This window comes from Oculina patagonica, chromosome 9 (assembly GCF_052425735.1).
Source record: "Oculina patagonica isolate OP01 chromosome 9, crgOcupat, whole genome shotgun sequence".
In the NCBI taxonomy this organism is placed as follows: domain Eukaryota; kingdom Metazoa; phylum Cnidaria; class Anthozoa; order Scleractinia; family Oculinidae; genus Oculina; species Oculina patagonica.
Genome location: NC_135766.1, coordinates 18,683,399 through 18,698,659, shown reverse-complemented (window position 1 = coordinate 18,698,659; position 15,261 = coordinate 18,683,399). Strand labels below are relative to the sequence as shown.

At 37.6% G+C, this 15,261-nt stretch overlaps 3 protein-coding genes across 4 annotated transcripts in view; 1 reads left to right on the top strand and 2 right to left on the bottom strand.

Moving 5' to 3' along the window:
• The window catches only part of LOC144666335 (uncharacterized), an 84,345-nt gene that overhangs the window by 63,320 nt on the left and 5,764 nt on the right, over positions 1–15,261 (top strand). The window lies entirely within an intron of this gene.
• On the bottom strand, positions 570–4,020 carry LOC144666372 (uncharacterized). The gene is made up of 4 exons (XM_078527796.1): positions 3,609–4,020; positions 3,052–3,169; positions 2,521–2,612; positions 570–1,421 (listed from the first exon to the last, which is right to left on the bottom strand). The coding sequence occupies exons 1-4, from the start codon at positions 3,945–3,947 to the stop codon at positions 756–758; spliced, it is 1,215 nt and encodes a 404-aa protein (XP_078383922.1). The 5' UTR covers positions 3,948–4,020; the 3' UTR covers positions 570–755.
• Positions 7,231–10,717, bottom strand: LOC144666370 (uncharacterized). The gene is made up of 4 exons (XM_078527795.1): positions 10,344–10,717; positions 9,041–9,155; positions 8,538–8,629; positions 7,231–7,912 (listed from the first exon to the last, which is right to left on the bottom strand). The coding sequence occupies exons 1-4, from the start codon at positions 10,680–10,682 to the stop codon at positions 7,241–7,243; spliced, it is 1,218 nt and encodes a 405-aa protein (XP_078383921.1). The 5' UTR covers positions 10,683–10,717; the 3' UTR covers positions 7,231–7,240.

Here is a 15,261-nt window from a genome sequence, read left to right as displayed (position 1 = left end):
CAAGTCAAAATGAAAGTTGATAAAAAATGTATATAAAATATTAAGTAAAAACAATTGATGTGTTATAATGTTTAAATTAGACAAAGAGTTTCGCACGGATGGAGTCCGTTTGCGTCTTCAAGCTCGGATTCCGTTCCTTTATGCAAAGCATCTCATAGACGAGGCAATCAAATATCCCTTGGCACTTTCGGAGAATTCGAAACTGGCTTTCGTCGAGGAGGCTATTTTCCCCGTGGGCTTCCAAAAGGTGTTTTCCAATCGCCGAGTTTTTATGTTCAGCAATACGTTAGTGAAGGTGTCGGGCTCTGTAGTCGACATAATCTGCATCGCACAGATCACATGAAAATAGATAAACCACGCATTGTTGATTTACGATCGGAGGCTTTATCTCTTATTTTTTTTTGTAAAATGCAGAATAAAGCCTATAAGGAACGAATAGTGTGGGCATTTATACGCACAATTTGAATACATTTTGGAATGATTTACTACAGTACCATTTTGGGTAAAAACTTTAAGAATACTGTCAGACTCAAACTGTCGAGATGCTTAGAACATTAAGTCGCACCCCCAAATGATGTTCTTATAAAAAAAGAGTGTATCACACATTGCATTAATTGAAATAAGTTCCATCGAATACTACGTAACGTTGTTAATCAGCACCTACTATAACATATATATTTTTAACAGCAAACTTAGAGTTCAAGCATAATCTGGAACGTTACTTTCTTGGAGATGTAGCTTGTGATTGATCCTACTCAACGAATCCATAGATTTAACGAGTAAGACTGGGATATGGCACTTCCTGAACAAGTACCCATATCAGGACAATAACCAAAGTCAAATTCCAGATCACTGCCTTGTTCAACAAAAGAAGTAGAGCCAGTTTCTGTTATTCCAATCCCGTGATCAGCACGTTTACAATCACTTCCTCCTCCACCAATCATCATCACTGATCCATCACTAATCCAGTCACACCAGAAGCCGATCTTGTTAGCGCTTTGGATGTTTCCACTGCACTCAGCCTGTTGAAATCCGTCTGTTGACTTGTACTGACCGCCATATTGAACCGTACAGCTTCCCAGACACTGGTTACTGGCCCAAACTTTACCATTTCTAAAGTCGTCATAACTTGTGATTTTAGATCGGAATGTTTGTCCAGCCAAACAGTCACTTGTGGTCTGTAACAAAGGAGTGTGACTGGGGTCATCACTGCGCGTGATCTTAAACTCTCTGCCGCTGACCAACCAAAAGGCTGGTGAGATCATGTCAGAGTTAGTGGACGGATCTGTTGTTGTTCCCATGGCAACTTGCTGGTCATACCACCAGTACCCAGTGTCTTTCATCCAATTCTTATCATCATTGTTCGAGAATCGAGCAATAAGAGTCCATCCTTTGCTGTCATCTGTTATGTGGCAGTACACCTAATGAGGGACGAGCGAATTATGTTGAACACATGATTAAAAATTTATATTTATTGTATAGAGGAGAGTGTTTTACTGGGAACTAAACCACTCGTAGATTCCATACGCCACTCCATCCGGGACCCGAGTGGCGTATTTTCCGTATGACACTCTTGCGAATGGCATATCGCTCACTGACGTCACGATTCGCGCCTTTTCTACTTTGTTGAATGAACTTGGTTTTGTCTCGTTTGTTGTTAGCAAGCATCGACCCGAAGGTTTAATTTGTTTAACTAAGCATCGAAAAATATGATTTTTCCAAAAAAGTTAGGAACGAGAGCACGATAATGGAAGCCTTGACGATTTCAAAGTTTTTACAGGGAACTCGTCCCAAGGGATTTCACAAGGGCAAGAATAGATGTCGTAAAGACAAAAACAAAAGCAGTTGAAAACTATCGGCCGTCAAGACTTTGCCGCATTTGGTTTAGTTTTACGTCTTATTTAGTTGACAAGTATTTTGTTTGATTGAAATTCAGTTAGTGTTTCTATATCCTGGGCACGGGTGCTTTGTATTTTCTATGAAGACGAACGCTGATTTGTAAAACTAGCTCGATTGTTCGAAAACAGTGAAATAAAAATCGGCAACATCAACTACATTTGGTCTCCATATAATGAAAGGAGCATTACACGTTGGCTCAAAGATATGAATTTTATGTTCTCGTGGCAAAAACGATATCTCACGAGTGAGCGTAATATAGCGAACGAGTGAGATATCGTTTCTGCCACTCGAACATAAAATTCATATCCTCTCGCCACCGTGTAATATCCTCTTTGAAAATTTGTTGGTCTATGGTCGGATCATCTCCGGACCTTTCTTGGAAGTCTTCAACAAACTTCGGAAATCTTCGGTGATGTTTGGTAATCTATACAATTTTCAAAAAATGCTCGGAAACGTTTTTTGTAACGTGGAAGATGAATGGATTGATAATCTTTATTTTAAGGCTGTAAAATTATCAGCTTTTTAAAAGTTACTACACATGTTATTTTGATCTGACAGTTCGGTCTGTGTTAAGCCCGCTGTACTAATTCAAGTTGGTAATGGCTTCTTTATCATGCTTACCTTAAATAGCACACTTCCATTTCTTAACAGGTATTCCCCATTTGGTAACTTCTGGTTTACTTTCATTTGAAAATCATCACATGAAGAAGCATCTGAAAGATGATTGAAGAAAATAATAAAGTAAGCGCAATTTTCTAACAGTCGTATTTTTACTCATATTGTTTCGCAATCATTTCAGCCTTTTCATGATAGCTTTCTTATAAATAGTTGTCACAAGGATTTTTTTATTTTTCAGGGAAAATTAAATGATATTCATAAAAGAATAAGAACACCGTTGCAGTTGACAACTTGAAATGCCGCCAATTCTATCACACTCCTGGTCTTTAAAATTTCTGTATTGAATAGGCCATCTGTAACAATCTCGTGTTAGCCCAAAACTTTCTGTAACTTTTCTGTCATCTCTAACATCGCTTGATGCAAGACATTCTCTTTGAAATTAGAGCACAATAACCTGAATCTTATTTTGGAAAGGCGTACGGTGTAAAGACATAATTTTTTTCAACATTAGTGCAAATTGAAACAGTTCCTTACCGATTATAGTTTTACATTTTTCTCCAGTCCAAGGTAGTTTGCACGAACATGAAAATGTTTCTTTCCTGTCATCAGGCACACAAGGGCCACCATTGAGGCAGCCGGTCATGAGACATCCCTGAAAAGTTTAAATAAGAACAAAGAACCGTGAATGTCAAAGCACCAAAATATAAATGTTAAACGACTGCCAGCTTTAAGCAGATGTGTGCGCGCTTAATTCTTCTTCCTGTGCACCTGCCGATTTTCGTTTTTCGCTCTCACGCCATCGTATAGTGTTGAAAAACTATGATGATGAGCATATTTCAAAGTAAAATAGACTGCTACGAATTGTTGAACCACGTTTAAAGTACGTTCAGAAGAATTTTGCGACCCGAGTTAGCTAGTGATAAAAAGACCTAACGCAACTTGTAGTCGCATTTCGATGTTAGAGTTTATAACAACTCTTATCTACTGTGCGCCTGGCTAATGCTTTTCCAATGTGGCAAAATACTGTTCAAACAAACCACACATTAAACGATTTGCTTGTGAAACTCGATTAACAAGAAATACGAAATTACCTTTAAAAGCAAAGAAAAAGTAACTCCCTGTTGATCATGAAATTCGGTGTTTGCGTCGATGGTCCCGTGCTTGTTCAGTTCGCAAGTTCCTTTACCGTTCTTCTTCGATGGAAGCTTGAAGTTTGTGGAAGTACACCAGGAATTTCTCAAGCATGAATGGCTGCAAGATAACAAACTGTGAGACTCAAACCGTTTAACAACGTGGCCTTTAAGCCGCTTATTTTCCCGCGTAGTGACGAATTCTGAACGAGAAATGGCAGAGTCTTCTTTGCCGGCGAAAACGGCGATATTTACTATTCCTTGAAACAGGAAAATGAGTAAAACCTTTTTTGCGTCCATCACTGGACAGATGTCGGTAGGGAACAGAAAGAGACTTTCAAAGTTTATTTTTAAGGAGGGGTTTCGATTTTGCGTCAAATGAAATAAATTGTAATGATTGGTCTTTTCTGGTTAGTTTAATATTTGGAGGCGGTCCATTGGTTGTTACAGTAAAATGGTGGGGAGAAGGGGGGACGGGGTACTGACGGGCGTTCTTGCCACCCCTCTCCCCCCTCCTATTAACATGTAAAAACATCGGCCAGTTAATTCCCTCTATGAAATGCAAGCAAATTAGTCAGTTGACAAGCCATTGTTATGCGCGAGAAAACAACAAATAAGAAACAAGCGACAGTTTTGTGAGAGTTAAGTTAAAATCGTTTAGATATATATGAGTTAAGCACAAAGATCATGTGATAAAATATTGACATATTTCCGTGGCGTTTGTCAGCCTTTGCGGCGAAACGATGATCATTTAATTCATACAAAGACACCAGCAGATGTTTTATTTTGAAAAAGCGGGAATTTGTGAAGAAAGATTAAAATTTATTGAAGCTAAAATTATGACATCTGTTTTTCTGATTATGGCTGCGATAATGCAGCGAATATCAAGTAAATGTAGTAATTAGTTTTTTTTTTTTAATAGGATGTAGCTTTTATTAAGATGGCCTGAAGAAAATTCTAAAATGTTCTTTAATGGGAACGTGTAAATAAAGCTACTAACAGTAGAATCCTGATTTCTCGAAACTCCAATTGAAACGAAAGTTGTTCCGAGAAAGCGAGGCAAACTTACAGAGAAGTACAATTCAAGGGAAAAGGAAGTTGTTTCGAGAAAGCGGGGTAAACTTACAGAGAAGTACAATTCAAGGGAAAAGAAAGTTGGTTCAAGAAAGCGAGGTAAACTTACAGAGAAGTACAATTCAAGGGAAAAGAAAGTTGTTTCGAGAAAGCGGGTTAACTTACAGAGAAGTACAATTCAAGGGAAAAGAAAGTTGTTTCGAGAAAGCGGGGTAAACTTACAGAGAAGTACAATTCAAAGGAAAATAAAGTTGTTTCGAGAAAGCGGGTAAACTTACAGAGAAGTACAATTCAAGGGAAAAGAAAGTTGTTTCGAGAAAGCGGGGTTAACTTACAGAGAAGTACAATTCAAGGGAAAAGAAAGTTGTTTCGAGAAAGCGGGTTAACTTACAGAGAAGTACAATTCAAGGGAAATATAATGAAAATGGGAGTTTCGAGGAACGGAGGTTTCGATCGAGAAACGGTGATTCTATTAGGTTCGTAATTTATATTTGTAACTCTATATCTTCCTGTAATCTCAGAGTAAAAATAAACGTTGTTGTTGATTGTTGTTTATTGTTTTTGGGAGAGAGGGAGGGGCTTAATAGAGCAGAAGTGGCTTTTTGACCATATATCTGCTAGTTAAATAAAGTCGACTTTTTATTTATAATAGTATATCTTACAAACGTAAAGTTACTTTGCTTTCTTGTTTACCTGATAGGTTGATCAATTTTTTTTGCCATTTCTAATTCATACAGTGTGTACATTGTGACTCTCTGTTCCTCCACTTACTGCACTATGCGGCAAAATCAGTAAGCAAATCAGTAATGATGTAAAGCGCGCGGAAAGAGCCTAAGTATTAGCGCTGTGAAATCTTCGGCACAATAGTTTCCATGACCAACTCAACTTTGAAGGAAGCTGCGAGCTTTATTGAGATAGAAACCCGCACAATACAATAGAATTGCCATTTATCGAACCTCCAAGGGAAACGAAAAGGAAAATCAGTTCGAGAAATGAGGGGTTAAATTGTAGTGTTCGACTGACTGAAGGTAAGGGAGACTGTTTTTATTGTTTCAGTTATCGAGAGGTTCAAAAGATCGAGTGTTCGTGCCAGATCATTATTCCACTGTATCGAACTGTTTGTTCTCTGTTGTGTAGCTTACAGATGAAGGTGTAAGTTCGGGTTAAACGTAACGAGACAACATGTTCATCCAGCATCCTTTTGGTTGAAGGAGACGGATCGTTTAGGCTGTCTCTTTATCAAGCTTTTTATCTCCGATATTCTGCCGGCGATATATTCACTCGTTTGGCGGAGGGAATCCAGTTGTGGGAAAACTAGTGAACTCAAATTGCGTTTTTAATCATTTAATTGCATTGCCTTACTTTATAATCTTTAGTTCTTGCCTTCCTCAATTCTTTACCTCTTCACAAGTTTTAACTTCTCGTTTTCTAACAACTTAGTGATACAATCAGTGCTTATGTGTCAGTTCTTCTTTCAAATAATCTTTGCAATCATTTTGAAGTATTTCCCCCCTGAATAAAAAGTAAGTTGACTCACTAAATATAGATACATCAATCAATACCTATACATTCCTATCATATCACGATAATATCCTTTTCATCAATTATATCACAAGCATATAAGAATTATCTCCAGAGATAGTTGATTAATAAATTAAAACTTCATCGAATAAAACTAAACCATAAAGCGACTTCAGAATATAACATAAATTAAGCTAAAGACAAAAAGATAAATATAATTTTCATGCGTTTAACATCTAACATTGTTACATCATTTATTTTGCATTATTCTTCTACCATTTATTGAAATATCATTTTCCACAAATGAATCGTGTTTTTTTCACCAATTTTCCGCATTTGTGGTAGCATGCACAATCATTTAATCCTCATTTAAACATCACATTACAGAATAGAAATAATTAACTTTCAAATGAAATTTCCGAATGCTGCTTGAAATTTTAAAGATCCGATTACAGTTTGTTTTAGTTCGTTTGGAAGCAGATGGTTCTAAATCAAGACGTCGAATCTTAGGTTATTAGGTTCTAATTTTTTGACACAACTTCGTATTAATTTAATTTGTCACAAAATGGATAAAGGGCTAAATTCGTTTATATTGGATAAGATTATAGTCGACTTGATTTTACGCATTGGTTTAAACTTGTAAATGAGCAAGCTAGCTTTCCTCGTTGAATTTGCCCACTTGTACGATATTGGTAATCTTTAAAGATTCAACCTTTCACTTTAAGCTAAAAGGTTTGCAACTTTGTTCTGATAACACGTAATTATTACACGGCTAAGGTAGTTGAGTGTCAATATCTTAAATTAACCAATGAGATTACTCCATTGCCTGTCCAATATTTTCTAGGTATTGGAACGGGTATAACATAAACTAACATAAACTCAGTTTTTGTCAAGTTAAGGGTAAGTTCTGCTGTAATTTATTTTTAAAAGAAAATTTACAGTTTAAACGCAACATGAAAATTACTTTTCTTGAAGATTTAGCTTGCGATTGATCCTACTCAACGGATCCACAGATTTAACGAGTATGACTGGGATGGTGCGGTACCTGTTTCAGCATCGTAACCAAAGTGATATTCAGTTTGACTCGTTCCAAGGTCAACAAAAGAAGCCTTGTCAGTTTCCGTTATCCCAATCCCGTGATCAGCACGTGAGCAATCACTTCCTCCTCCACCAATCATCATCACTGACCCATCACCACCATGAAAACCAAATAGTGAGTCACACCAGAAGCCGATCTTGTTGGCGCTTTGGATGTCTCCACTGCACTCAGCCTGTTGAAACCCGTCTGTTGACTTGTACTGACCGCCATATTGTACCGCGCAGCCTCCCTGACAAGTGTCACTCTCCCAAACTTTACCATTTCTAAAGTCGCCATAACTTGTGATTTTAGATCGGAATGTTTGTCCAGCCAAACAGTTACCTCTGGTCTGTAACAAAGGAGTGTGATTGGTGTCATCGCTGCGCGTGATCTTAAACTCTCTGCCGCTGACCAGCCAAAAGGCTTGTGATATCATGTCAGTGTTACTAGACGGACTAGTTATTGTTCCCATGGCAACTTGCTTGTCATACCACCAGTACCCAGTGTCATTCATCCAGTTCTTATCATCGCTGTTCGAGAATCGGGCAATAAGAGTCCATCCTTTGCTGTCATCTGTCATGTGGCAGTACACCTAATGACAGGCGAGTGAATTAAGTTGAACACATTATAAATGCTTTTTAAAGAAGAAGGTCAAGTTAGAACACGCACAATATTTCCTACAATGTTTGTTCAAGACTTTATTGAATATTTGCCAGATGGAAGGTGTTCCTTGTTACTTGCAACGTGTTAAGTTGCAGGTTCGTCTAGGTACAAAAAAGGCATGATTAATGGGTGCATAATTAAATTTGTTGATCCATAGTCAAAACATCTTCGAATCCTCCTCGGAGGTGATCATTGGTTATCTATAAAATTTTCGAAAAATGCTCGGAAACGTTCGTATGACATTTAAACAACATTCATTAAAACTTCGAAAAGCTTCGGAAATTGCTCGGAAATCTTCGGCAATCGTCAAAAACTTCGCTATTGGTATGTTTAATCAAAGAAAAATAAACATGGCTACTTGGAGATATGGAAAATCTCTTTTCGTGTTGAACTTAATATCTCACTCGTTCGCTTCACTCACTAGTGAAACACCGAGTAGAATACTCGCACACCCTTGATATAAATAGCCCGATATACTAATACAAGCAAAGAATTTCGAGTTGATTCATATTCTCTTCACTGCAAGGTGGTAATGGCTTCTTTATCTTGCTTACCTTATACGACGCGCTACCATTTGTTAAAATGTATTCTCCATTTGGTAACATCTGGTTTACTTTCATTTGAGCTTCATCACATGAAGAAGCAACTGGAAGACGATAAAAAAATTAGTACATTTTAAGTTAGCACAATATTTTTAAAGTCCTATTTCTTAACTATGCACACTGTTTTGCGATCATTCCAGTATTTTCAGCTTTCTTATTAATAGTTGTCACAAGCAGTTTTTTCCTTATAATTTGTCAGGGGAAATTAACTATATTCATAAATAAATATGAACACCGTTTCAGTTAATTACTTCTTTGACATGCCGTCAATGCTGCCATACTAGTCCAAACCTTCAGGATATGACTTTTCCGCCATCTCTAATATATCGTTTATTTCGCGCGAGACATTTGCTTTGAAATAAGTGAACAGCAAGTGAAATCGTATTTTGAAGAGGTGTGCGTTGTAAAGTCGTAACTTAATAATACATTCAGAGCAAGTTAAAACAGTTCCTTACCGATAGTTTCACATTTATCACCAGTCCATGGTAGTTTGCACGAACATGAAAATGTTTCTTTCCTTTCATCAGGCACACACGAGCCACCATTGAGGCAGCCGGTCATGAGACATCCCTGAAAAGTTTACAACGGCGTAAGAGCGAAAAACGACATTCGGCAGGTGCACAGAAAGAAGAATAAAGCGTGCACACATTAGCTTAAAATTAGCATTTGCCGCATTTTTGTACCTCGACTTAAACGAGTCTTTTTCTTCTCATTTAAACTTTTTAGGGATGTCTCATGACCGGCTGCCGGTTATAAGACATCCCTAAAAGGTTTTAAAGAACGTGAATATCGCAAAAATGCGGCAGATGCTAATCGACTGCCAATTTTAAGGAAATGTATGTGCACTTTATTCTGCTTCCCGTGCACCTGGCGAATTTCGTTTTTCGCTCTGTGATTTTAGGCAAATTTTATTTTTAAGTTAAGTGGAGCTCTAATTAACAATTAAATTACGAGCCCGAGTTTTCTATGAGCGAATTTTAAGTAAAGAAGCAAGCAAGCAATTAAGTAAGTAAGAAATCAAGCAAGGAAGTAATTAAGTAAGTAAGTAAGTAAGTAAGTAAGTAAGTAAGTAAGTAGGTGAGTAAAAAGGAAGTAAGTAATGGGTTTATTAACAGTGTTTCCACATAGTGGCTCTCTCAACAAGGCGCATGCAGCCGAGTTGATTATCGCTCGTGCAAAACAAGGGCTTGTAGTCTAATTGTTTCAGTAGAAACTCTAGGCGATTGTTGCTCAAAAAACCTGCAAACAAATATATTTGAAAATTTTCCCTTTAAAGACCAACGCGCGCACGATCATGTTCTATCAGCGAACAAAAAACAATACCAGGACCCATCAGATTCACAGATACCGGTAACCAATTTAAACCCTTGCTGCATTTTTACGGAGAATGGTTAAACCACGTTTAAAGTGTCTTCAAAAGTGTTTTGCGATCCAAGTTAGTAATAAAACGACTTAGCGAAGCTATGTTCACTTTTGGTAGTCCTACATCGATGTTAGAGTTTATACCAATATTTTTAATATGCACCTGGCTTATGCTTTTCCAGTGCGGCAAAATACTATTCAAACAAACCACAATTAAACTCAATTGACAAGCAATGGGGCTTTCCCCTGTTTCTGCCTCCTGTTGCACGGTATTTTTTTTTTCTTTTTTTTTTTTTCTTGCTATTAACTTTTTTCTCATAAATGTAAATTTGTGCGACAAATAAAATAAAAAAAAATAAGAAATAATAAAAAAAAATACAAAAAATAAGAAATTACCTTTAAAAAGAAAGAAAAAGTAACTCCCTGTTGATCATGAAATTTGGTGTTTGCGTCGATGGCTCCGTGCTTGTTCAGTTCGCAAGTTCCTTTGCCATTCTTGACGGATGGCATCTTGAAGTTTGTGGAAGTACACCAGGAATTTCTCAAGCATGAATGGCTGCACGACAACAAACTGGGAGACTCAAACCGTTTAACAACGTGGCCTTTAAGCCGCTTATTTTCCCGCGTAGTGACGAATTCTGAACGAGAAATAGTAGAGTCTTCTTTGCCGGCGAAAACGGCGATATTTACTATTCCTTGAAACAGGAAAATGAACAAAACTTTTTTTGCGTCCATCACTGGACAGATGTCAGCACGGAATAGAAAGAGACTTTCAAAGTTTATTTTTAAGGAGGGGTCTCGATTTTGCGTCAATTGAAATAAAACTTAATGATTGGTCTTTTCTGGTTAGTTAAATATTTGGAGGAGGTCCATTGGTTGTTACAGTAAAATGGTGGGTAGAGTAGGACGGGGTATGGACGGTTGTTCTTGCCACACCCCCCCCCCCCCTCCCCCCTATCAACATATAAAAAACACCGGTCAGTTAATTCCCTCTATGAAATGCAGGCAAATTAATCAGTTGACAAGCTATTGTTATGCGCGAGAAAACAAACAAGAAAACTGCGACAGTTTTGTGAGAGTTAACTAAAAAATCGTTTAGATATATATGAGTTATGCACAAAGATCATGTGATAAAATATAGACATTTTCCCGAGGCGTTTGTCAGCCTTTGCGGCGAAACGATGATCATTTAATTTATACGAAAACACCAGCAGATGTTTTCTTTTGACAAAGCGGGAATTTGTGAAGAAAGATTAAAATTTATCAAAGCTAAAATTATGACATCTTTTTTCTGATTATGGCTGCGATATTACAGGGAAGTTCAAATAAAAAGTAGTATTTAGTTTTTATAATAGGATGGATGTAGCTTTCGGGTGGCCTTAACCCTCGGACGTACAAGGGGGGGGGGGTGGATGCCACCCCCCCCCCCCCCATAAGGTTTTTTCCAAATTTTGAAAAAACGATTTACTCTACAATGCTGAAACTTACAGTAGCTGTTCATTCATCCTTTGCGGAAATTTTTATATGTCAACCATGTGTCCGTGGTATGTGACGTTGCCATGGCAACGTCATAAATACAAGCAGGTCTTGCCAAAAATCGTCATTTTTACCTTTTTTCTTAATTTTTTCCAGTTTTTTTAAAACAGAAGTGCAAGATGTGTTTATTTTTACATTCCGTAAGCATTCTGGCTTTATTTTGCATCAATTTCCGTTATTTTCTGACATTTTAAGAAAATGTTGAAATCCAAGATGGCGGATCCAAGATGGCGGCTCTAATGACATCACGTGACGTTATATGACGTCACAGCCAATTAAAATTATGTCATCTTGTAGAGTACGCTAAGGGCTTTCTTCCAAGTTCAAAATAATTTCGCTACGCCTTAATATAACGAAAACTCCGGGGAGGGGTTCCATCCACCCCCCCCCCCCCTTGTACGATGGTGGGGGTGCGAGTTGGCTTGTACGTCCGAGGGTTAAAAATAATCTAGAATGTTCTTCCACAGGAACGCTTAAAAAAGCTACTAACAGTAGAATCCCGAATTCTCGAAATTTCAATTGAAAAGAGAGTTGGTTCAAGAAAGCAGGGTAAACTTACAGAGAAGTACAATTTACGGGAAAAGAAAGTTGTTTCGAGAAAGCGGGGTAAACTTATAGAGAAGTACAATTCAAGGGAAAAGGAAGTTGATCCGAGAAAGCGGGGTAAACTTATAGAGAAGTACAATTCAAGGGAAAAGGAAGTTGTTTCGAGAAAGCGGGGTAAACTTACAGAGAAGTACAATTCAAGGGAAAAGAAAGTTGATTCGAGAAAGCGGGGTAAACTTACAGAGAAGTACAATTCAAGGGAAAAGAAAGTTGTTTCGAGAAAGCGGGGTAAACTTACAGAGAAGTACAATTCAAGGGAAAAGAAAGTTGTTTCGTGAAAGCGGGGTAAACTTAAGGCTGGTTCTCATATGATCGCCCCGATCGTCTCTGTCGCTTCTGTCGTTTGCAAAGTCTGAGGTGATTGGAGCAAGCAAACTTTTTGAAGCGACAGAAGCGACAGAGACGATCGGGACGATCATATGAGAACCAGGCTTTACAGAGAAGTACAATTCAAGGGAAAAGAAAGTTGTTTCGAGAAAGCGGGGTAAACTTACAGAGAAGTACAATTCAAGGGAAAAGAAAGTTGTTTCGAGAAAGCGGGGTAAACTTACAGAGAAGTACAATTCAAGGGAAAAGAAAGTTGTTTCGAGAAAGCGGGGTAAACTTACAGAGAAGTACAATTCAAGGGAAAAGAAAGTTGTTTCGAGAAAGCGGGGTAAACTTACAGAGAAGTACAATTCAAGGGAAAAGAAAGTTGTTTCGAGAAAGCGGGGTAAACTTACAGAGAAGTACAATTCAAGGGAAAAGAAAGTTGTTTCGAGAAAGCGGGGTAAACTTACAGAGAAGTACAATTCAAGGGAAAAGAAAGTTGTTTCGAGAAAGCGGGGTAGACTTACAGAGAAGTACAATTCAAGGGAAAAGAAAGTTGTTTCGAGAAAGCGAGGTAAACTTACAGAGAAGTACAATTCAAGGGAAAAGAAAATTGGTTCGAGAAAGCGGGGTAAACTTACAGAGAAGTACAATTCAAGGGAAAAGAAAGTTGTTTCGAGAAATCGGGAATTTGGAGGAACCAAGGGTTTGAGAAATAAAGATTCTATTCTGATTGTATTTTTAATTTATATTTTGTAACTCTATATCTTCTTGTAACCTCACAGTATAAATAAACGTTGTTGTTGTAGTTGTTTGTTGCTGTTTATTGTTGTTGGGAGGAAAGGACTTAATAGAGCAGAAGAGGCTTTTTTGACCAGATATCTGTTAGTTAAATAAAGTCGACTTAATAATAGTGTTATATCTTACTCAGAATCTTACAAACGTAAAGTTACTTTGTTTCACTGTTTACTGAAGAGGTAAATGATTTTCTTTTTTTTTTACCATTTCTTATTCATATAGTGTGATCATTATGACTTTCTGTTCCTCAACTACTGCACTATGAGCAAGAGAAAATCACTTGCTATGAGGTATAATGTAACCTCTTGAGAGCTTATTCTTATATTAGTTACGGGGAACGAGCGTAATCTGGTACTGTGTTGACGTATTCGCTCGACACCAGATCACCTTTACCTATTATTTCAGTAAAAGTTATTGTTTGTCACCTTTGCTCAAGTCTTTCGGCCATTTGTATACGAGTGAAAATAAATGCAAGCTTAGTTTGAATTCGACTTTACCTTTATTTCAGTGAACGAGTTTTTGCCAAGTTCGAGCCAACCAGGATGTTTATATTGTGTTCTGCTAATTTGGTGGCGATGCCTGGAATCACAATGCTATAACTCAGACATACAATGAAGCAAATCATTAATGATGCAAAGCGAGCGGAAAGAGCCTAATTTTGCGTGCCACAAAAAATCTGTGTGCTCTGCTAGCTCATTGAAACCGTCGTTGAGAACCAAACCGTATGATTTTTCTACTCGGCCAGTGAAAACCCAAGGCCTGTAGTGTGACGTGAAGCAAATTTGGCGGATCTCTTGGGGACAAAAGTATGTCAACAAGTGATGGCAAACTTAAAATCCCGAAGTCACATTAAAACGACACGGGAAAAGTATGTCTGCACGGCAATGAATGTTTTGGGAAGGAATCAGAAAATGACGAATCTATTCGTCAAAGGTGGGCCACTGTTAGTTTGGTCATAACTAAAATTGCTATCGAAACGAATATTCGCTTTGTTTTTTATTCCCCTAATGTATAGTTTCAACCACGCGGTGTAAACACCTTTTTCCAATATGGCGGAAAATACATTATTATTTTGTTTTCATGTTAATTGGCCTTCGTGGCCTCGATCGCATCTGCAGAAGTCAAAAGAATTTTTGGATTAAAACGAGGTCATTAAGGCCAATTAACATGAAGACAATCGAATACAGGTTATTTCGGTCATTTTGGAAAGAGGTGTATAGATACAACTTTGTGAGCTTTGTACATCGCCGGCACTTCTTCGCTTGCGCGTATTTGTCCTGGAAATATCCAGCTACACATGCCTGCTTCTGAGTAGATTATTTTGCGTATTTAAGTTAATTTATACTGTATACTATACGCAATGTTTTTTCTTTCTTTTGTTTTGTTTTGTTTTGTTTGTTTTTTTCTGCCAATTAAAGCAGCTGGTAGTTGTTGTTGCTCGTATGAAATAGAAAAGCGTAAAAGGATGATATCATATTTGAGACGGCTTATTATTGAGACTATTAAATACAGTGTAGTCCCTATTTCTCGAACCTCCAAGGGAAAAGAAAATGAAAATCGATTCGAGAAATAAGCGGTAAAATTGCAGTGTTCGACTGACTGAAGCAAATCTTAGGGAGACGTTTTTATTGTTTCAGTTATCGAGAGGTTCAAAAGATCGAGTGTTCGTGAAATCGGGATTCCACTGTATCGAACTGTTTGTTCTCTGTTGGGTAGCTTACTGATGGAGGTGTATGTCCTGGCTGAAAGAAACGACAAAAATAACATCTTCGAATTCAGCCAGCATCGTGTTGGGTGAAGATGACGGATCGTTTACGCTTTCTCTTCATTAAACTTTTTATCTTCGACATTCTGCGGGTGATATATTCACTACATTGGCGAAGGTGACTAAGTTTTGGGAAAACTTAACTGCACTCAAATTACGTTTTTAATTTTTAATAGCATTACCTTACTTTACAATCTTTAGTTCTTGCCTTCCTATTAAGCTGTTTTCTAACAACTTATATGCTTATATGTGTTTTCTTGTTACAAATCATTTTTGCAATCATTTCCTTGGATACGAATT

Bases quoted from the DNA above. Each gene is read 5' to 3' on its own strand.
- LOC144666372 (XM_078527796.1), bottom strand. From the start codon at position 3,947: ATGGACGCAAAAAAGGTTTTACTCATTTTCCTGTTTCAAGGAATAGTA. The intron at 3,170-3,608 runs GTAATTTCGTAT...TAAACTTTTCAG, and splicing joins CTTTTTCTTTGCTTTTAAAG to GGATGTCTCATGACCGGCTG. The intron at 2,613-3,051 runs GTAAGGAACTGT...ATCATCTTTCAG, and splicing joins AAAATGTAAAACTATAATCG to ATGCTTCTTCATGTGATGAT.
- LOC144666370 (XM_078527795.1), bottom strand. From the start codon at position 10,682: ATGGACGCAAAAAAAGTTTTGTTCATTTTCCTGTTTCAAGGAATAGTA. The intron at 9,156-10,343 runs GTAATTTCTTAT...TAAACTTTTCAG, and splicing joins CTTTTTCTTTCTTTTTAAAG to GGATGTCTCATGACCGGCTG. The intron at 7,913-8,537 runs GTAAGCAAGATA...GCCTGTCATTAG, and splicing joins ATGGTAGCGCGTCGTATAAG to GTGTACTGCCACATGACAGA.